This window comes from Phyllobates terribilis, unplaced genomic scaffold (genome assembly GCF_046119375.1).
Source record: "Phyllobates terribilis strain yellow unplaced genomic scaffold, ASM4611937v1 Scaffold_11__3_contigs__length_659146591, whole genome shotgun sequence".
Taxonomy (NCBI): Eukaryota; Metazoa; Chordata; class Amphibia; order Anura; family Dendrobatidae; genus Phyllobates; species Phyllobates terribilis.
This window is the reverse complement of record NW_027362771.1, coordinates 429,095,711-429,119,041: the sequence shown is the minus strand read 5'-3', so window position 1 is coordinate 429,119,041 and position 23,331 is coordinate 429,095,711. Positions and strand designations below refer to the sequence as shown.

The 23,331-nt window shown below is 43.4% G+C and overlaps 1 protein-coding gene across 1 annotated transcript; it reads right to left on the bottom strand.

The window, feature by feature from the left end:
- Positions 1 to 2,075: 2,075 nt before the first annotated feature.
- PDIA3 (protein disulfide isomerase family A member 3) lies at positions 2,076 to 12,640 on the bottom strand. Its single transcript, XM_073653177.1, has 13 exons — positions 12,343 to 12,640; positions 10,521 to 10,599; positions 8,764 to 8,881; positions 7,558 to 7,665; positions 7,331 to 7,460; positions 7,123 to 7,242; positions 6,045 to 6,170; positions 5,704 to 5,886; positions 5,406 to 5,514; positions 4,499 to 4,627; positions 3,291 to 3,370; positions 2,996 to 3,053; positions 2,076 to 2,517 (listed from the first exon to the last, which is right to left on the bottom strand). Exons 1-13 carry the CDS (start codon positions 12,486 to 12,488, stop codon positions 2,407 to 2,409), a joined length of 1,497 nt encoding a protein of 498 aa, XP_073509278.1. The 5' UTR covers positions 12,489 to 12,640; the 3' UTR covers positions 2,076 to 2,406.
- Between the last annotated feature and the right edge of the window lie 10,691 nt (positions 12,641 to 23,331).

Below are 23,331 nucleotides of genomic sequence, written 5' to 3'. Positions count from 1 at the left end.
ATCAATTCGGAGGCGAAGTTAGGGGTTTCCTTACATAACATTTGTTCATTGCATGAATGGCAGCTTTTTTTTCTCTTTTTCTCCTGGGTAATTGGCAACTCTTTCCCACAGAGCGCACAATCCCTGTGCTTGGCCTTTGCTACACACTTTCTACCCTAAAACAAAATGAGACGAAAAGGGGGACTCCTATTACAAAAGTGAACTTTCATGAAGATCACTTACCAATCAGAAGCAACTAGGGGTACAGGATTTGGAGGGGATCATGTCGGCTGATCGAGCAGAGGCTCAAGTATGGTGGACGAATTTCCGACCTCCAGAGGAGAGCCGAGTAGACCTGCTGCTTCTTCTACCCGAATGTCTGCTGCCACTCTCCCAATGCTGCAAAGTAGTCTGGGAATCTTCATACTGCCGCACCTTTTGGTGCTGCTGTCTCTGCTGCTTTTGTTCTTTTGGCTCCTTAGGGCAAGTGCCCACAATCTGGAGTAGTAGTGGTTCTGACAGCTCACTTGCACTGCATCCAACCCACTGCTTTATATAGTAGAAGCATAGTGGATGGAGTTTATAGAAGTCTCATGCCCACTGTGCTTCTATTTGCCGCCGTGTAAACTCCCTAGCGGTGTGGCTTTATGAGCCGCAGCATGTCAATTTTGGTTTTGGAGACCAGTCTCAGCAACAGAAATTTCCACAATAGAAAATAGAATTGATCGGATGGGTTAAATCCGTATGGTTCAGTGGACACATGCGTATTTAACTGCGTGATTACAATGCAGCGCTTTGGACGCAGTAAATATACACTGTGTCCAAAGCGCGGCTACTTCCTGATCGTGGGAACATAGCCTTAGATACCTCCATTGCCTCCGTAGGGATTAACTGAAGCTAGATAGAAAGCCTTCCTGGCATTTCAACCGCCTTTAAAAAGCGGAACCAGACACCAGTGTGTCTCCTTGGCGTTTCCTGGCTCCATCGCAGGAAATTACATCTGGTCACGTGACCCTGGTTCCCACGTCATAAGGAAGCGCATCCCCGCCGGCAACCCTCCACACACCCACAATGGCCCCCGGGACCCAGCGGTGGTTCTTTAGGGTCCTGCACCAGCCAAGGCAGGGGCATTCCTGCTGCCTGGAAAAACATACAGATGCCTTTTTTACTCTGTAGGTTTCCTGTCCTTTAAGGGCAGTTCTCTCTCCATGATGCAGTCATGGGGAGAGAGATAAGGAGGGAAAAAAAAAAAAGATGTTCTGAGCTAATCTTCTCAATGTGTCCCTGCTATGTACTGTGTAATGGCTGTCTCTGACCATGCCACAGCTCCTAGCCAGGGGAGGAAGGCAAAAGAGTATACAGACATTACAGCATGGGACAGCTGTTGTCCTGCACACCCCCTGCTTGCCACTTTGATGCCTGTTTGAACTTAAAGAATGACTTATTGATCAGTGCGTGCCGCTGTTTCACATTTCTATTAGCTTGAAGATTTATAAGATTATCTCAGCACAGGAACACATCCAATTGGGGAACTTATTTTTATTCCAAGATCTATGGATTAACATGTACTTTGTTCATGGGCCAATCGTTTTAATTTATTGTCAAAGGGAACCTCGTGCTCCCCCGCTATGTTAACTGCCAGGGCTGTGGCGTTGGAGTCATCCATTTTGGTGGAGTCTGTATAAAATGGACCGACTCTTACATATATATAATAAATTGCATACAGTAGTTCAATGCAGGATGTGCTGTAAATGTTTTCATAAGCGTTTGGGAAAGTTATGAGATGTCCTATAAATGTCTGTTCTGTTCCTGACCTAAGAATCTCAGCTTTTAGTTGAGATGAATCTGTGCTGCACTTTATGTACATGCTCAGTAGTAAGGCCGGGCTGGGGAGTCAGGGAAATTAAGGAGTCCGAGTCCGTGGTTTGGCTTACAGACTCCACAGCCCTGATAACCGCAAAGGAGATCTCACGCTTTCACAGAGAGGGGCCACAGCGTGCATTCATACATAAAGATGCATTCAGTGCAGAAACATTTCGGACTACCATAGACAGCAAGCACCTCTCAAACCGCAGAATAGATTTGTCAGACAAAAATAAGGTGGGGGGTGTTTATTGTCGAATCAGTTTCAAATGTACAAAAGAAATTAAAAAAAGAAGGTAACAGAACAAATACCAAATTTCAGAGCCCCCACCCAACCACATCCCTCCCAACCTAGATGGAAAAGTGGTGCCCCCAAGACAAGCCACAGATTCATAGGTCCTTGGATCTTTCCAGCAGTGCATCTGAGAAATCATCTCTATTTCAACTGACAAATTCCCTTCAGGAAAATGTTGCTTCAGTGTCCACAATGTGTTCCCATTAATTCCCAATAATGTCAGGATGACAACCCCAACCTGCAGACAGGCTGCTTTGACACGATCGTATTTATAATTCTTCTTTCTTCTTCTTTTTGGGCTTCTCATCATCTTTCACTATTGGAGGATTTGTAGCCTCCTTCTTCAAGTAGCTGAGGAAGTCACTAACCTCTCTGCCACCCTACAATCAGAGCAACACACATTAGGAGCTTGTATTTTAAAAGGTTAATGCCTTGGCAGATAAGTGATGTCTGCCCATCCGTATTTCACTACTAAAATGTTCAGACAATCAAAGTAAAGCAGTTTATGATGTAGAAAGCAAGCACAGAGTATTAGGCGTGCAGCTTTAGGCTATGTTCACACAGTACTTTTGATATGCCAGTTTTGTAGCAGACCCACAAAAAATATAAAATAAAAAAAAATAAAAAATCCACCGACACTTCTGGTACTCGTCCTATTCAATGTAGTTGAAAATCTACGTTGTTCATATGGAGAGTGAGTATCTCAAAGTTTTCAAAACTGCCGCAAAAAAAAACAAAAAACACGTTTTTCAAGAGAAATGGGTCAGAAAACTATGGCCATACCCCAACACAACTATTATATGCTACTGAGTGATAGTCATTCCCAGCTTGCTACTTAATTATAGAATATCATCTCACCTCGTATCTCTTTGGACTTTGCTTACTTCCAGCCGGTGCAAAGAAAATAGTGGGGAACCTGGAAAAATACAAAGCGCTTCATAAATCAGTAACCAAAAACACACACACCGCTCATCTGTCACTGGGGTGTTTCTGAACACTTAGACAACAGGTATTTGGTTTCTTACTACCAACAATCCCGTAGGGCGCACCATTTAATTTATATGGGAATTATGAGGATAGGTTTAAACCAAAATCAAAGAAAGGAAGAGAAAAAATAAAAACCATTATTGGTGGCTTCAGACAATTCACTTACCCTCTGACTTCATAGTAAGAAGGTACATCGTTAGCAGTGGCATCCATCTTAGCGATAACAATGTTTGGATCATCGATGAGCTATGTAACATACAGGAATAAAGAAAAATGTTACGTTTTGAAGGGACAAGCCTTTATTGTAAGACAACAGATGTCAGGAAAGAAATGTTCTCTGCTCTGGGGTGGGTGATTTTTCTTTTAAATTTGTGGCATAAAAGTCTTCTACATGATACAAATGCCCATGTGCATGTTGTTAGGGCACCAATATCTCCAAATGGTACCATTCTGCCTCCTACTGGTATTCACAGGAACTTTGCAGAAGTAGAAAGCAATATATACCGTATTTTTTGGACCATAAGACGCACTTTTTTCCCCCCAAATTTGAGAGGAATTGGGGGGTGCGTCTTATAGTCCGAAAGTAACTTACCAGTGGTGGTGGAGTGGGGTCGGCAGCAGGTGGCGGTGGAAGAGGTATACGCCTGGGACCTGGGGCCTTGCCTGGTACCAGGGCCGGTTTCTTGCGGTGAGCGGCATGGGAGGCTACCAGTGCACGCGGCCATCTTTCTGAAGCTGATGTACAGGAAAAAAATGGCCACTGGATCCGGCGCATGCGCTCTGCTACGCCGGCGGCCATTTTCCTGTACATCTCAGCTTGAGAGAGATGGTCGCGCGCACGGGAAGCCGCTCTGCCACGCTACTCACAGCAAGACACCAGCCCCGGTACCAGGCCCCAGCGCCAGCCACCACTCACCCAGGCCCCAAGCCCCCAGAGCCAGGCACCCAAGCTCCAGGCCACCAGGTGCCCAGTGCAGGCCATAAGCACCAGGCGGCCAGGCCACCAGCGCCAGACCCGGCTACCTGAAGGACCTTGCCTCCTGTGTCCCCAGCTACACGGCCTTTCCAGGTAAGATACCTATTCAGACTATAAGACAGACCCCTATCTTATCAAAAATTGTTTATTCCTATTTTCCACCCCAAGGGGTACGTCTTATAGTCCGAAAAATACAGTATATGAAAACCCTACACAGTATCTGCTTTTCTTTGTAAATAAAAAGCCTTCTCTTTAAGTAGAGACACAGCACCTGGCCTGTCCAAATGTAGAAAAATCAAATAAGTTGGAATAATGTTTTAACTGTGGATTACCAAGTTATGTAAACTAACCTAATTTAGTAGTACGTATCAATATATCCGATAAACATTCTGTCATACCTTCTCTCCTAGTTCCTTGTATTTTGGCTCCAGGTTTTTGCAGTGTCCACACCATGGAGCATAGAACTCTATTAGAACATCCTTGCTGTCATCATTTACTATTTCATCAAAGTTTTCAGCTACAATGACCTATGGAAGTCAACAGTAAAGGACAAAAATGTTAGCATCATTTTTTTTTTATTATTACAATTGCATCACTAGGGCAGTTTTGAAATCCTTGAAGTCAATGTCAGGAATTAAGTGAAGAGCACCAGAGTACAGCAGGTAATAGTGCATAATAGTAAGTGCACAAAAAAAAAAATAAAATAAAAAAAATGGGACAGCAGTCTTCCAGATAAGATGTAACACTCCTTAGCCGAGCAGTCGTTCGTATATCACGGGCCATAATGCACAAACTGACTTTAGGTATCCAGACCCAAACTTGCAAGTTAGTGTTGGGAGATGAGGGCTGTGGAGTTGAAGTTTGTCTATTTTGGTGGAGTCGGTATGAAGTGGACCGACTCCTAATATATATAATACATTGGGTTCAGGAGTACAATGCAGGATGTGCTGTAAAGGTTTTCATAAGAGTTTGGAAAAGTTATGAAATGTCCTATAAAAGTCTGTTCTGTTCCTGATCTAAGGATCTTGGCTTTTAGTTGAGATGAATCTGTGCTGCCCTTTATGTACACGCTCAGTAGCGAGGCCGGGCTGTGGAATAGTAGTCAGGATAGATATAGATATACACACACACACACACACACACACAATGCCGTAAAACACTACAAAAGACAATTTGTGCAGTCATGCAGTTTGAATCAGCCCAGTAACTATGTTACTCCATTCAACCTCGCTTTAGGCTTGGGCAGTTACCAAGCCAACAAGATCCATGCACAAGACTCATTTGGGGTGTTCTGGCTGCTTTTACCTTGACTGGGCCATCATTGCTTTGAGGAACTGGTTCAGACTTCATGTATTTCTTCAGCTGACCATCAAAGTAGCTTTGCAGGAATCGCTCCAGCGCCTTTCCATCACGGCTAGTAGAAGTGAATCACAAGACAAGACTTATTCAATATATAGAATTCCTTGTGAGTTGCGTGGGGGAGAAACTACAGACAATCAATTCATAGCCTGTCCAAACAGTATGCTGGCAAGAAGAGGATCTGTATGTTTGGCCAGGCTTGCCTTTCACCATAACACTATGGTATAGCAGACTGTATACTTACGAGAACTCCTCCTGCATCACATATTTATCTCCTTTGGCGGTTTTAATTCCAACAACAGGAAAGTCTCCAGCGCTGGAATCCAAACCAAATTCAGTCACTTCATGGGCAAAGGATTTGCGGTTGGCAACGGCAAAATTGAGTTGGTGTCCGGCATCCAGGAACTTCTTTGCCACCATCATTACTCTGGAATTAAGTTTCAATGTCATAAGTATTGTCACCTGTAAATGTTACTATTTATATACTACATGTTAGTAACCTACATAATTGTAGCATTTCAGAAGATTGTAAGATAGAGAAGAAAAAAAAAATTATACAGCAAAGACTGAAGAAAATGTAGTCACCTATTTCTCCAGTAGTTGGAGCCCTTGGGATTCTTCTCATAGTCCACATCATAATAGGCCACAAGCAGATCCTTTCCTTGGATTAATTCCCTGTTGTCTTCATTCATGTAGGGGCAGATACCAAATCTAAAAAATAGAAGACAGACATTTTCTGACTCCATTTTATGCATGACACTTCCCTGAAATGTAACTTAAATGGGAATACTTATTTGCCATATAGACAGTTATGATAGAAATAGATATATAGATATATCTCAGCAAGAGAGTGGAGTTTAACATCAAGGCCCTGAATCAAAGCATTTGCACAACAAAATTAGCATAAGAAGCTTTGAAAAGTTGCAAACGTTTGCCTAGCTGGAAACCACGCAGAAAACGTTGCGACTTGGCTGACACTAACGTGAAAACGCCATCTCCATCAAAGTGGGTGGAGATAGGATGTGGCAACAATTCGTGACCAGACATGGTGTACCTTAAGCCAGAAGGCTAAGGGTATGTGCATATGCTCAGAATTTGCAATAGAAAAGTTTGATGACATACTGAGGTGTTCGCAGGAAAAACATTGCATCAACTATGCACCTCGTTTCTTCACCCCACCCCACTTATTCAAATGGGTGAAAAAAAACAATGAAAGAATTGACATGCAGATTTGAAACGGATTTAAATATGAAGGGGGGAAAAAAAAAAAAAGCAACATGTGCATGAAACATTATAGCACAATATTACAGCCAGACAATATTTTGAAAAGGAGAAAGGAGAGCTTCTCATCTCCCAAGAATTCTTCATAAATTCTTGATTTTATTGGCCATGTGACAAGATAGGAAAACAAATATACATACTGTACATATGGAATTATTGGGGCACAATCTGAACATTAGATCCAGAGCCCTGACTGATTGTCATTACCATCCATTCACATTACAGTCTATGGAATGGATCAGTTCCATATTCAAGTAGGGGTGGGGGACCACCAACCTGCCAAGCCTGCAGCAACAGACCCTGTTCAGTGTCATCTACAGGCCAGTACTTAACACACACTGGCACAGACGTCCCTCACTTACCACTTCAGAAATCTACTTACATGTGATCCTGGATAAACTTCTTTATTTTGTGAGTGGTGATCTTCTCATCGGCAGGGAAAGTGACAGCGAGGTCTTCAAACTTGTTGGCAAGACGAGATGGACGAAATAAGACGATACCCCTTGAGCACAAAGGACACAAGTTCCCAGATGAGCCTTTACCTTGATAATGTACAGCCCCCCAGCACATCTACAGGGCGATGTACTTACTCTCCATTTGAATCATATTTATCCACTAGCTCATCTTCATCTGTGTGTGCAAATCGGTATTTCTCCCTTAATGTGTTGGCAGCTTTCAGAAATTCAGAATGAGCAGTACCATACAGATCCCGGAAGAAGCCTAGGATGGGAGGAAGGAAAGTTTATTGCCTACATTCATAAAGAGTGACCAATGACCGTAAACTAGTGTACTGTAAAATTGCTTTTTAAATACTTACCAACTACAGATGCATCAGCATCACTAATGAACTTCTCAAATGCATCGACAGATGGCAGATCGACAGACGCAGGGCCGGACTGCTTCTTCATTGTGCTGACAATTCCATCTAAGGAAATACAATAATTTACACACTTTACCTCATCTTAAGAATCACTCACATCCCCTCATACTAGACCGGCACAAGATCACTGCAATCATTCAACAATGGCTTTCCATAGGTATAAACAGAAGTGGCCACAAATCGCTATATAAAAATGACTCAAGGGCCATTGTATTTAATTAATACATAAGGGCTTTGTGTAGCAATACTGTGCAAATTAGTCTTTGTGATGAGGAAAAAAATCTGGCAACGTTACAAACTCACCATAGTCATTTACCACTACTTACACAATTTTAACATTATCTACGACTCTCATTTGTTGCCATTACGATTTCTTCCCCAACTACACAACTCAGGGAATTGTATGCATGTTAAGTAAATCTGTAATTAGACTAGCCTAAATATACGAGCCTGGTAGAGAATATTCCACTATCTGGGGTCAGCTATAGAGGAAGTTCTAATTTTGTGCAATTTAAGACAGCATAACAATTTTACACCTGACTTACAGCAAATATTACATGACACTGTACAGAAGGCAAAGAGGGTTTATTACCATCTCTGCCTTCCAGGTCACTGTATAGACAGCACTGAACAAGCTCTGTGTAAACAGTAATAGGAAGCGCTGACAGTGCTTTGGCCTCCAGATCCAGTGATCATGTGATTGCTGGGTGTAGGAACTGCTGGAACAGGGGAGACCCACTCAGCTCTGCAGCCAGAAGGTCGAATTTATACTGTAATTGAGGCCAATATACCTGCTCCAGTTAGAGGGAAAATAAGGCATAAAAAAAAAAAATGTTAACATGCCCTATCCCAAAAGGTCTTTTCCAACCTTATGGAAGGTAAAATGCAAGAAATAAAAAACAAACAAGAGAAAAAGTTGAATCCAAATTACTTAGATACACCGGATTAAAAAAAAAAAAAAAAAAAAGTTGACTGCTAATGAAGCGATTTCTTATGACTCTCTGAAATGATAACGTGCAGGAACAGTCTGGCTTATGTTGACTTCTTTTAGTTGTAAAGTGCCTAACTGAAGAGTCCCACATGCAGAAATCCCTCTACTTTTATACAATCTTCTCTTTTCTTATACAGAACAGTTCATCTTACCAGCAGACCTAGGTCCATCATAAGCCCCAGACTCTTCACCGTTTCTGAAGATTTTAAGAGTAGGGTAGCCGCTGACTCCATATTTGTTGCAGGTGTTAGAGTTTGCAGTACAGTCAACCTGATGAAAACATTTTGGTCAATTTAAGGCAACCAACATGTTGCGGCAACTTACTAATCGCAAGACAACCATAAGTAAGTTACTAAGTTTAGATTCTGGTGACTTGTATGATGCAGTAGGGGGCAACATGACCACATTCACTTAGATAGTGTAATTTAGAAGCGGCATAACATGATCTCTGGTCTCACGATGTGTGTTGAAGTAAAAGCTGCTGTGTTGCCACAGTATATCAAGATGTGATGTGCAGATCAGTTCATATGAGGTTCAAAAGCTATAGATGGAACCTGTCAGCTGCATTATTCTCCCCCAAAATAAATTACCACCATGAGTCCACATTGTCACAAGCTGCTCCTCTTACCTCAGCAAATGCTCTATCAAGATGCGACTGACATAATTTACCAGAAAGACAGAACTATCACTGCAGATCTTGAACACAAAGTTCTGCCTCCTGGGGTCTGCAATAAAGCAAGTGCACAAGCACAATTTTGCAAAGAGGCGACGATGACATAAATCAGGCCCCGGCAGGCATACTTACAGGATGCAAGGGAAGATTAATCCAGGAAAATAAAAGCCCCGCCAAAACACACGCAACAGATTTGCATGGCGCAGATTACAACTTGATTTTACAATTATAGGGCAATCACTAGAGTACAAGAAGAAGCTTCTTGGAATATATAAATATAGTGTGCAGAAGAGGGTGCACCAGCTGACAGGTTCCATTTAATGGCATCACCAGTTCTACCCACTTAGTATATTGTGCAAATATTTTTCTTAATGTAAGCGAACAGGTATTCCTGCATCACCAGACAGTCCTTCATAAAAAGTCCTACTTGGAACACTGTGACAGACCACCAGCCAGAGTAGAATCGCCAATTACTCTACATATACATGTCTTGTTAAAGGGGTTGTGTGCTGCTAGGACAACCCTTTCTCGATGTGAATGTTTGCCTCCTTAAAAAAAACAAAACACATACTTCCATCCTGTGCCATTCTAGTGGTGTCGGCACTCACGTTCCCGGGCTCATGTGCAGTTGTTATGACACGTGAGCCCTGCGGCCAATCAGCGCTGGCATCACTGTCAAAGTCTTTACTAATGCATCTAATCAAGAGGAAGTGAGCGCTAATTGGGCAGAGGGCTCACGTGTCATAACCTCACGTGATCTTATGGAAACTTGAGTGCCGACATGGCTGGAATGGCGCGATAGAGTATAAGAGTTTTTATTTTAATGGGGGCAAACATTCAGTTCGAGATGGGGTTGTCCTAGTAGTGGACATCCTCTTAAAAGGTAACTGGTAACCTCAAAAAAACACTTTTTACCCACAAATATAGTGGTAACCTGTAGGTAAGTGGTATTCAAATCCTTCTTGGCCAGTTTACTGGAGAAGCAACTGCACGGAGAAAATGAAGATATACTCTCCCTGCAGCCATTCGCTTCGAGTCAACAGGGCAGTGCAGGGAGATATTACAGTCACCGCTCACTACACTGAACGTCGTTACCAAGCAAGAAACCACTTTTAGTGGCTCCTTTATCAGGCTTAATAGATTGGGGGCAATATTGAATCAATAATAAAAGTTACAAAGGGACTTTTTTTTTACCAAAATACAACCCATGGACCTGGAGAGGAGAGAATATCGTACCTTAGCCAGTGCGACAGTCCCCTTCAGCTTTGTGGCAGCTTCCTCAAATTCTGGGGCAAGCTTCTTACAGTGTCCGCACCTAGAAAGAAACCATCATTTCTAAAACCAATATGCTACTAAGCACAAATGTCTGGACAGGACACAACATGCACACCGACAAATGTGCAAGATATCAGACTGCAGTATTTCTATAAGTGATGTTAGGAACTAGCGATTACACACACTGCTCATCTATTCTCGCAGCAGAGGCGGTATAGTGCACTCCTACAGGAGTACGTTAGACCCCAGGACACAATAGCTATACCTAAGATGCTGCAGAACTTTTTTCCAAGGTATTTCTACTGAGTCAACAGGGGACAAATCTTCCTCAGTACTAGACTACACCCAACATTAGATGCTACCTATGACCTTCAGCTTTTTCATGGTCAAAGAATTCTTGTGACGTCCAATATTCCTATAGTCTATAACAAGGAGGGGGCGCGGGGTTATCCTGATCATTTTAAGTGGCAAAAACTGATTGAGGCTGAAATATTTTGTGCTTCCAAGTGATGAAGTAGGATCATCATCTTTAATAAATGACTGACATAAGTGGTAAAGATAAAAGGCGACCTTAAGGTCTTCACTACATACAGGAAACATATCGGGGAGGGGGCGATACATGTAATGGCACAAGCAGCGTCCTCAGCAGCCAGTACGTCCTTAGCAGCCAGTACATGCGCTCATATTGCAGGACACTGCTTCCTACCATACAGGATGAGAAGGAGGAAATCCTGGAAGGCATCATAGACTAAGCCAATCCAACGCAGCCACCAAGCTCCTAACAGCCAATCAGAAGCAGACACCACAGCAAGAACACACCCATCTCCACCAGCAGAGCAAGGGAGGATGGGAACAGTAGTTCACAAAGTGACATCACCGCTGCACGGGAAGGAGGCGATAATGTGCCAGAACTACAAGTCCCTGCAGCCATACACTGACAAAGCACCCAAGGACTAAAATCGAAACAAACCCCAAACAAAAAGTTGTCACAAATGGTCAGACCCTAGGCTCCATCTTTATATATCAGAAGTGACTTCTATACAACACAGGAGTGTGGCACATGAGGAGACCAAATAAAGGGTTAAAAGAAGCCAGAGAACACTACAGGATGCAACATTCCCTGTTTATAGGGGCACAAGAGGAGGGCACCTGGCAGTGACCCGAGGAGGAGAAGGATACCAGGGGCAGGCCTGGGGGCAATCAGTGCAGAGCCAGGACCTCACCAGCATCTACCAATCCCTGCACTGCTGTAAATGTAGGAGGACATCTATATGGTATGTGGAGCAGCGCAGGGAGATAGATATATAATCTCTGCAGGACACTGCCTGTGATAGTGATATTCATGGAGGAGGATAGACAGGGGAATAGGTATAATAGGAGCGGGGGTCCCAATCACACCCGGCCCTGGGGGCTAAGGGGTCCATTACTAGTAAAGCCCTGTATTAGCTGTGGGCATTGCTGGAGATCCTGCAATGGGGCCACAAGCCTCAGGTTACACCTCTGATGACAGCTGAGACCATGAGGGTGTTGGATGTTTTTCTATTGTCCTCAGTTATCAGCCAGCTTAGCCCTCAGTGTGGAGCTCACACCGTCGCCGCCCCCGCAGCCACCTCCATGCAGTGCCGGATACGTGAGGCTATGTGCAGCCTGTACTGCAGGTGACGCTGCACCCCACCACCGCGCACTGCAGGGATTGTACACATGAGGCAGCCACCCACGGGTGACAGCTCCACAGCCGCACACAGGCGGTAACACCCGGGTGCAGCCCCACCACGCCACTCACCAGGGAGCAAAGAACTCCACCAGGATGACCTGATGTTGGGTGATGCCGCTTTCAAAGTCGTCATCTGTGTAGTCCAGGACATCCGAGGCCCAGGCGGTGCTGGCGGCCAGGAGGAACAGGACGCTGAGGAGGAGGCTGCGCGCCATGTCGGTGTCAAGAGTGCAGCGCGGTGCAGAGCTCTCAGCAGCACTGCTGGACCTGGACTACAGGGGAAGCCGGGGAGAGTGAGGGAGAAAACCTGCCGGAAGTAGCCGCCGCTGGACCCAGAGCCGGAGTGTGGCATGCGCTCATTGGCTGCGGGGTGATTACGTCATCAGTCGAGTCGGAGGCGGGACCTGGGCTCGGAACGCTGCTGGGCGTAACCACTGGAAGCTAACGAACTAGAAGGCGTGGTCAGGCAGGGGCGGGAAACTGTGTCGGCCAATAAGATAAAAACCTATAGGATCACGTGTTAGAAGTTGACAAGGAGGCGGGTCCCGAGCTAGAAGCGAGAACGAGCTGGGCAGCAATGCTGCAGAGAGTGCGTGGTGTGTGTACACTGCCGGGCACAGCGCTGTCAGTGATCTCCCGGATGACCGGCGCCCTACAGATGCGCTTGTACATAGGAATATGCCCATCATTCAGCGCTACAGCCGCTGTGCTGAGGACCTCAGCAGTGACTGGTCCGCGGGTCCAGGACCATTGCTATGGAGGGGCCGCTGGACTCCTGCACTGTGGCCCCAGGCTCGTGGGTCCTGTCCAAGGGACACTAGGAACGTCCCAGCTTCCTTCACAGTATTCAGCAGTAGAGATTTATCTCCCTGTCTAAAAGCAGTGCATCTCATAACAGCCAATCATAGCACAGCTTTCATTTCTTATTCTGTTCTTGAAAAATGAAAGCTGCGATGCGATTGGTTGGTATGGGCAAGAAATGCAGGTTTTTAGGCAGCTGACATAACTCTTCCCCATATATGTAGTGAGGGCAATGGGCTGTGGCTGAGCATTCACAGCTGCTCTAGTCACTGCCTGTGGGACTGCTGGGGAGCACAGGTAGCTCACTGATACTGATTACCAGCAGTCCCATGTAGAATGACTGCAGCAGAGGTTGAGGATGCACGCCTTTCCTCCAGTGTGAAGATGGGGCTCTGCAGTGCTCAGGTCCTGTGTGCCCAAGATCAGATCTCAGGATTAGGCCAGGGCCCCACTATCAGTATTCGATCAGTATTTTTTCTCAGGAGTGGGAGACAAAACCAGGTGAGGAACAATCAGAGAAAAGGTATAATAGAAACAAGTCACCAATTCTGCATTTATCACCCACTCCTGAGAAAAATACTGACCAAATACTGATAGTGGGGCCGTGGCCGTCACAACAGTCGGACCCCCAGTGATCAGTAAGTTATCCTCTATCATACAGAGTGGCCACAAACAGAAGAGGCCCCTGTGCAAGAACTATATGTGGGCCCCTTACAGCCCAGTAACTCATCACAATTGCACCTCATTTGGAGATAGAAGAGACCCCGTACCTCTAGGGACCCTGAGGTACGGGGTCCCTAGAGCACCACTGCCCATGTCTGCCCCAAGTAGACCAATCACGTGTAAAGACCTGGGGAGGACATAGGTGGAGCAGATGAAGAGTATGAGGCGATCTGGCGGTGGTTATGGTGAAGGAGAGGAGCACCGCCACCTCCTGTCCAGTGATCTCCGTGAAGAATAGCACTGCATGCACAATATTCCTCCTGTCAAAACAACAATTGTCAAAATTGAGAGCCCTCAGTAATTCATTGTTCTGGAGCTATGTGCAACTAGTTTTTATTCTATTGGACTAGTTGGCGCATTCTTTGGCAGATGGGATGAACCCGCAATTCTGTGCAGTGTGGAGCGCTGGTCGTTCCAGACAAATGAATCCAAATTACATGGGGGGTTTTACATTTGTATTCTATTTCATAATAAAACATTTTTAATTGGAGGGGAAGGATTTGTTTTTGCCTTTTTCTAATAGCTTACTGTTAAATTGCCAACAGTCTATAGGAGGCTGCTTTTTGCAGGGCTTTATGGGCTTCCATACATGGGGTACAGAGTAAGCCGTCTTCACCTGTCAACCACTTACATGTCCTGGTAGCTGATGGTTGTGACACCTAAGGCCATGTTCACACGTTCAGTATTTGGTCAGTTTTTTACCACAGTATGTGTAAGCCAAAACCAGGAGTGGAACAATCAGAGGAAAAGTATAATAGAAACACGTCACCACTTCTGTATTTATCACCCACTCCTAGTTTTGGCTTACACATACTGACGTAAAATACTGATCAAATGCTGAATGTGTGCACGTGGCCTAAGGAGATAAATAGTCAAGCAGACTTACAGATGGCCCTCACTGCAGATACAATGGGGCTCATCTCGCGTGGGCCATTTTTATGCAGGAAATATACAGTATTTCACACAAACTACTTCCCATCTGTAGTGGTAATGGTTTTTATGTGGTGGGCAGTAGATAATGCCACGGTACTACAATGTTCCAGCCCCCCTACTCACCACTTGTATATTGTAAGCACATGGTCCAATCCACAGTAAAACAATTAACCCTGCATTTTTGCCACCTGGTCTTCTCAGCCTGTATGTGTGGACTTTCCCGTGACTCATGGCTAGCATCTACAGTAGGATCATCACTAAACCGATGTCACCCCGCCTTAGGGAGCCCTGGCAGAGTACTGAAGCCTCACAGGTAGCACATAGGAAGAGTACACAGCCTCGTGCAGGATCCCTCGGTGAAGTTGCCTTCTTCCCCTCGTCTTGGACGTGTTCCACTATAAGTTATAATCTCAATCAGGAACTCAATATTTATTGTGGCACAAACTGTAATTATTTTGTCCAATTGGCAGAGAGATTTTTTCGCTTTGCCCTAATAGCTAGAGAACACCATGTGCCATACGTACTAGTCTCTACTGAATGTATAAATCCCCATATACAATACACAGAATAAAATAGTACACCCCATAGGAAACCTAATACTATTTTATTATCAAAATGGTGTAAACAAAAAGCACAACTTTCCTAAAAGGTTAAAAAATACAACGAGTATTTGCTCATTTGGTTTTTATCTTAGGTTTTGCTTGTTAAAAGGCCACATTGTGAATGCACACATATGCATTGCACTTATACCAACATGTGCTGTGGCTCAATTTTTTTAGGTTTTGGTTTAGTTTTTTGTACTTTGTACAAACAGGCGAATGGCTCCCGCTTTTTGAGCTGTTCATTTTGTTTATATAGCTTCTTACAGGCAGTGTCCGAACAGTCGGGACCCAGGTCCTGCTCTTTCCTTATCTATTTTTACATCTGCTGACATAGTGAGGCGAACTGCAAGCGTTAGGTACCGTCCCGATTGGGTACACCTTGTCGCGGTGGGATGTCTTTTCCATTTTTTTTATCAAAACAATGTTAACCAAGTACCTTATGTTATTTACATGTACTATTACTATTCATTTACTACAGGGTACTTGCTCATTTTGTATTTATCTTAGTTTCCACTTTCAGGTGCTTGTTAAGGGTATTTGAGTAGGAGATGAGAATGTGAAAGCAGTTGTACAGACTTAGATGATAACTTTCTACTATTGGTATACCACCTCTGGCATTACTACCAGTCCCAAGAACAGAGATCTGTAGTGTCTGGTCAGAATTCAGTGATGACTGAATGTGAAGATCTGAGGTCGTGGGTTGTAATAATCACCAAGGCAGGTTAACAATGCAACTATTTTTTTATTCATTACATCCATGATATTACAACAACTCCGGCTAGATGGCTAAAATACATTGCCCCCCTGTCCACAAGATCCCCTCCCCAGGGCCGGTAGTTCCACTGACCTTGTATCAGGCGATACTCACTGTCTCCCAACTTTTGGTTTTCCCACAGATTTCATATCTCCCGCCAGTAAAGTCTATAGTCACAGTCCACACTCCTCCAGACGACAGATAACACGGCCGAAGCACATGAATCCAGAAGCAACAGTCCTTAAGAAAGTTCCTAAAATCCAGACAACAGATCCCTCAACTGTAGCACGTGTCTCCAGCCCAGCCGGAAACCGATCTCCAAACTCCATAGGCCATCCATCCATGGGCACCTAGACCTCAGCTATAGAACCACGCCTCTCGATGTCTCTCTCCTAACTCCTTACTAAACACATGGCTTATTGTCCTTCCTCCCTGGGATCAGCCCCCTAAATGGGCAGAAGTGTTCACACCCTTCCCTCCAAAGCTAACTTTGCATTGGTGGAGGTATTTTCCTCAGGTCAAACCCATCACCTAGGACTGCATGTGAGACCCCTTGTGGCGCTGGCTCTTCTGGGTCTACTATCCCCATCCACACAATGGGATTAGAGGCTGAGAGAACAATGACTTGAGGCACCCTGAGACACTAACGAGATTAATGGAATTATTGCTTTACGTTTACCTTTAGTGATCTCCTGTCTGGCCTTATATATACATAAGATCCAACCATCACTTCTTCCTCTGCTTGCTGTCACTGAATGGAAACATTGATTCCTGAAGCTGAACACTTTCAAGGTGAAATTAGTGCACTTATACTGACGAGCAAGCAAATGTCTAAAAAAAACAAAGCAATAAGATCAACGGAATCAGTGCTTCGGGCTAGAAAAAGTCAGCATCCCTTAGAGCCGTGGACTCCGCTCTACGTGTATTGGTCCAATAGTCTTTAGAACAAGGCCAGATCCTCACACTGCACATGAGCTCTGCTGCTCTATTCATTGTCTATTTGACTCTCGGATTTAACAGAGTGCTGCATTTATCTCTGTCAGTCCGATAGAAAATAAAGTGCTTGGTGACATACATGTGCATTTCATTCAAAATAATCACCCATCTTGCATTTATTGTCACAGAAGTAAATCCAGCTCACCACCTGCAGTCCCACACTTCTGGAGCACGGATAGCACCTGGGCAGGGCGCAACATCCAATAGAGGAAGCAGAAAAATCCAGCTCACAGATAAAGTCCAAAAAAAGTGCATTTTATTTTCCAAGGTACATGAAGCAAAGATTACAATTGTGTGTTCACAAAAAAGAGAATGCAGGCATCTTTCGACGCGTTTCAAGCGGCAAGCGCTCTTTGTCAAGATACAATCCAAGTGAATTTACAAGATTTAAAAACAATTTGAACATGTACACACCCCAATTTCCTGATTGCCAAACAAATCAATTAAATCACAGGTGGGAAACCTCTGCATCTAAACATATATTACAATTTACCATGCGTTGCTACAAAAGATTTAAATGTGTTAATTTCTGTGATACAGAACAACATTATACACAGGGACATTATGATAATAGTTTATATTACCTCTATATTTTACTCTACAATGCAAAGAATCAGTATTGAATTCATTCCATGAAAAGTACATATTTTTTCAGATAACATGATGAATAACATATAATAATTCTTTCAGACGACACTTTTATTTATCTTTATTGGTGTGATGGTTCATTTTCCAGATGTATTAATTACTTTCCTTTCACAAGATATTTATCCCAATTATAAAAGTCAAAGCCAGTGAGATCTCAAAGGGTTTTCCACTAGATTTCATAGAAAAGAGAAAAAGAAAAGGGTAACACATGCAGGATTTACACACACTTATAAATCAGCACTTGCAGAATTTTCACATGTTTATAGTTCAACACCTTCGATTTAAGTATCACATTGCACCATTGCCTCTTTAGAGAAGGAAAAACCTCTCCCTGTAGTGCTTTATTCACACTACAATATCCCCAACTGGACTGGGACGTCTATGGAGAAGGAGAACCTCCACCTGTTGTGCTTTGTTCACACTATGCTATCCCCAGCTAGTTCATTTGCATCGGGACATCACAAAAAAGTTAATAAATGCTCTGTTCACACTATGATATCCTTCACTATTTATTTGCACTGAGAATGTCATGGGAGAGCAATAGTCATACCACATTTAAGCTAGAATAGCATAAAAGGGCAATGTTCACACTGTATTTTTAGATGTATTGAATTAATTCCCTTTTACAAGATATTTATCCAAATTATATTCATACAACCCAGTACGCTCCAGCAACCAACAAGTTTTTTCCCTGGATTTTACAAAAATTGGTGTGTACATGTTCAAATTGTTTTTAAATCTTGTAAATTCACCTGGATTGTATGTTGACAAAGAGCGCTTGCCGCTTGAAACGCGTCGAAAGATGCCTGCATTCTCTTTTTTGTGAACACACAATTTTAATCTTTTCTTCGTGTACCTTGAAAAATAAAATGCACTTTTTTGGACTTTATCTGTGAGCTGGATTTTTCTGCTTTATCTTGCATTTATCCCCTATACATTCAGGATGGGGTACTCTTTTTAGTATAGATCATTTTCTGTTGTCCAAACTTAGCAAAGAACAGCTAACACCTCGATTGTTGGAGCTTCATCCACTGGAACCCCATCATTCTGGAGATTGGGTCTCTGAAGCTCCCAGGTCGAGGCACTGTTCATTCATTTTCTATAGGTAAACTCCTTGGTAAATATGAGGTAATTACAGTATTTCCTTTTGTAGAATTTTATTGATTTCACTTACATTTTTAGTATTTTTTCCGATAGCAATGGATTAGTAAGGTAAGATGAGTTTTGTACATTTGGTGTGGTCTATTGGCTCAATACCGTCATAGGTATTCTTTGCGTTGAGAGTGTTCTGTATAGCTGTAATGTAATATAAGACCCCATAAAGCATGTACAGCTCATTGGAACTGGTAAATTATGAAAAATACTAGCCCCGTCTCATCACCCTCAGCGTGACTACTTCTATTTAAATTGCCTTATATATGCCATTGGCAGAGTAGCACTGCTGACATGAAGCCATTAAAAACAATCTCAGAGACAAGTCTGGTCTAACTCGTTATTCAGTTTTTGCTGTTAGAGTTCAGGCACAGTATTACAATAATTTATTTGCTGTAATGTTCTCCTTCAAAACAATCATATCCATTTTTACACATTAGAACAGAGAAAAAGATAAGAGCAACTGTTTCCCATCATTTCAGATAATAATATTGTACTGTGCACTGATATTTACCTCTTTAAAAAAAAAAACTATTCAAGCTTGCAACTCGAGTAGACGACTCTTGGTGAAAGCCGGTGCCTTCTCCATTTTTATTCTTTTTCCACTGAGACCTACCATAAGAGTTTTTTTTATAATAGATTTATAGAGCCAAAATATTGACACCATTTTTTGGCACAAACATCTTAAGTTGGTTTAATACACTCCTCAACATTGAAATTGCAACACCAAGAAGGACAAGCCATTATATTATTCAAATCGAGGAAGGAGGACGTGGTGCAAAGATCTGCAAATAATCAAATTTTGAAGCACTTACCTCCAATCTGTGGCATGTGGGAGGCAGGGGTGGACATATCATTGGTGCAACCTGTACAGCCAAGAGGTAAGTGGGCCCATTTCCAACTCCAAAGGAGATGGAATTTTGCATTATGAATGCTTTAATGTAGGGCTATCCTCTTAAGTAATGAGACCCATTTTTGACTTGGATGCAATGATAGCTGGAGTTTGGTCTGGAGACCACTTGGCAAACGCTATGAAGACGTCTTCATGAGAGAATCTCACACCAGTCCTATTACTAGGAATATGGTGTGCATATTATATGGGAACCACACTCCTCTAGTTTTCATTCCAGTTACTTTAATAGCTCGGCATTACATTGACTCAGTCATGGAAGCAGTGGAACGGACATTTCTCCAATGTGTCCCAGGAGTCGTTTTTCAACACGACACCCACAGGCTGTATGTTTCTCGTACTACTGTGAACCGCCTGCATGATCTAAATATGTTACCATAGCCAGCAGGGTGTCTGAACCTGTTTCCCATCAAGCACATCTGATGGGAACAACCCAGCAGCAGGACCGCTACCTCCGCCTTTGTGCGAGGAGGAACAGGAGGAGCACTGCCAGAGCCCTGCAAAATGACCTCCAGCAGGCCACAAGTGTGCATGTGTCTGCACAAACGGTTAGAAACTGACTCCATGAGGGTGGCATGAGGGCCCGACGTCCACAGATGGGGGTTGTACTCACAGCCCAACACCGTGCAGGACGCTTGGCATTTGCCACAGAACACCAGGATCACCAAAGTTGCCACTGGCAGGAACTGCTGACACACTCCAGCCACATGAGGTCTGGCATTGTCCTGCATTAGGAGGAACCCAGGGCCAACCACACTAGCATATGGTCTCACAAGGGGTTTGAGGATCTCGGTACCTAATGGCTACCTCTGGCGAGCACATGGACGGCTGTGCGGCCCTCCAAAGAAATGCCACCCCGCACCATTACTGACCCACTGCCAAACCGGTCATGCTGAAGGATGTTGCAGGCAGCAGATAGCTCTCCACGGCGTCTCCAGACTCTGTCACGTCTGTCACATGTGCTCAGTGTGAACCTGCCTTCATCTGTGAAGAGCACAGGGCGCCAGTGGCTCACTGACTAAACACTGATGAAAATCTGACCTAAAATACTAAGACCACGAGCACACGTTGAGTATTTAGTGAATTTTTTACCTTAATATTTGTAAGTCAAAACCAGGAGTGGGTGATAAATACAGAAGTGGTGACGTGTTTCTATTATATTTTTCCTCTGATTGTTTCACTCCTGGTTTTGGCTTAGAAATACTGATGTAAAATATTGACCAAATACTCAACGTGTGCACGTGGCCTACGGTAAATCTGCATGTAATGCCGCATTCACACATCCATGTGTCACAGTCTGAGTACAGACCATAATTTACGGACCGGCCATGGATCTCCTGACCCGAACATGACAGCCTTACTAACGCCTATGAAATTGTCAAATTTGGGTCAGTAGCGCTGCGGCCTGTCCATGAATCACGGCCTGTGCTTGGACTGTGAAACCTGGATGTCCGGCCTTACAAACAGTACACACAGTGTGCTGAGTATAACAGAACGTGTATCTGTTCCGTTAACCTCAGAGCATGTCCTATTCTGATCCATTTTTGGGGAACAGATTCATCATACAACGTATGATTCTACGTTAACAACACATAGCACATGGAAGCTATCTATTTTTAATATATTCATTATTTGCGCCCACAGAAGTGGGTGGTGATGTGTGACAGTGTCCAAAAGAGGATTTGCTTTCAAAGTGTAATTTCAGCCATAGTCTTTCTAATTTCTAGTTTACTGAACTAACGAGTAATTGGAATGGGAGTGTTTCTCCTCACATTAACAGGGATTGCCTAGGGATTTTTCTTGGTTTTGTGCAATTAGTTGAAAGCAACAAGCGGAAGACATTACAGCATTAAATCCCACCTTAATTTGAAAGATTGCACACAATTATTAATGATTTCTTACTTGCTCAGCTCACTTTTCAAACATGCATTTAACAAGTTGCATTTACTGTCAGCTAGAGCTAAAGCTACACGGTGATGTGTTGTGTGACAGCCGGTCTCAGGCAATTTACTCAACTAAAACTTTCTGCAACTTGCTGTTACACAACTTGTAGAGCAGCGATTTGGCTGTAAAAATCATAATCCAAATGGTAGACAGGTCTTAGGTAAGTCAACCAAAAATACAACTGGTTTGGATTTTTTACTACTGTTGTGTCAAGTTGCAGGACCGCATTGAAAATCATTGGATGAGAATGTCGCAATGTGACACCACGAACGTCATATCGCTCTGCAGTCTAAGGCCACGTGCACACATTCAGTATTTGGTCAGTATTTTACCTCAGTATTTGTAAGCTAAAACCAGGAGAGGAACAATCACAGGAAAAGTATAATAGAAACACGTCACCACTTCTGTATTTATCACCCACTCCTGGTTTTGGCTTACAAATACTGAGGAAAAATACTCACCAAAATAGTCAACATGGGCAAGTGGTCTACGTGGCTTATATACAAGTCCACTTGTAAGGCTAAAGCCCCGCTATCAGTATTTGATCAGTATGTTTCCTCAGTATTTGTAAGCCAAAACCAGGTGAGGAACAATCGGAGAAAAGGTATAATAGAAACACGTCACCAATTTAGCATTTTTGACCCACTCCTGGTTTTGGCTTACAAATACTGAGGAAAAATACTGACTAAATACTGACCAAATACTGATAGTGGGGCTGTGGCCTTAGGCTACAGCCCCACTATCAGTATTCGGTGAGTATTTTTTCTCAGGAGTGGGAGCCAAAACCAGGAGTGGGTGATAAATGCAGAATTGGTGACTTGTTTCTATTATACCTTTTCTCTGATTGTTCCTCACCTGGTTTTGGCTCCCACTCCTGAGGAGAAATACTGACCAAATACTGACCAAATACTGATAGTGGGACCATGGCTTAAGAACAGCAGTTTGTCCTCAAGATTTCTCCTGCATTTTCTTTCAGTGACAGGTGTTATCTGTCTTTTGCTTCATCCAGACACCCATTTTTTTGCATTTGAGAAATAGGAGACAGTTCTTTACCAGTGTGCTCGATCCAATTTTCGTCCATTTTTGTTCACTTTTTATCATCAGTTTTACTTCCATGCAAAAAAATATTTCCAGGCTTCCCCCTTTAGGCCGGGTTCATGTGGCCGTACTACATGTTACAGACATGACTCGATCTGTGTGCTTTCCCACATAGGGGCGGCTGCAGGAGCTGTCTGCCTTTAAGCATTAGTTTGGTCTGTAAAATGGACATGAGCAGTGCATGCTGCAATGGTCTGTGTGAGAAATCGCTGATGTGTGCAGGCACCCCAGTTATTAATGCTTCAATCTGCTGTCAGATAAGCACGCGGACAGCATAAAAATATGGCCATCTGAACTTGGTCTAAAACAGTAAAAAATGGATATCTCTCAGAAAACACACCGGTGACATCCGTATGCTGACCATTTTTCTCATAGACTCATTTATTTGTATGGTTGAGTTTGATCCCTGACTTGAATGAAAAATAAACACGTGTAAGCTTTTTTTTGCCAGCCAAGTGTTTGCAAAAATTAAAACAGAGACATGTGAACAGCCCCAT

Excerpts from the sequence above, each read along its gene's own strand:
- PDIA3 (XM_073653177.1), bottom strand. The coding sequence starts at position 12,488 with ATGGCGCGCAGCCTCCTCCTCAGCGTCCTGTTCCTCCTGGCCGCCAGC. Across the intron at positions 7,666-8,763 it reads TGATGGACCTAGGTCTGCTG|ATGGAATTGTCAGCACAATG; the intron begins GTAAGATGAACT and ends GTATTTCCTTAG. Across the intron at positions 7,461-7,557 it reads TGCTGATGCATCTGTAGTTG|GCTTCTTCCGGGATCTGTAT; the intron begins GTAAGTATTTAA and ends CTCCCATCCTAG.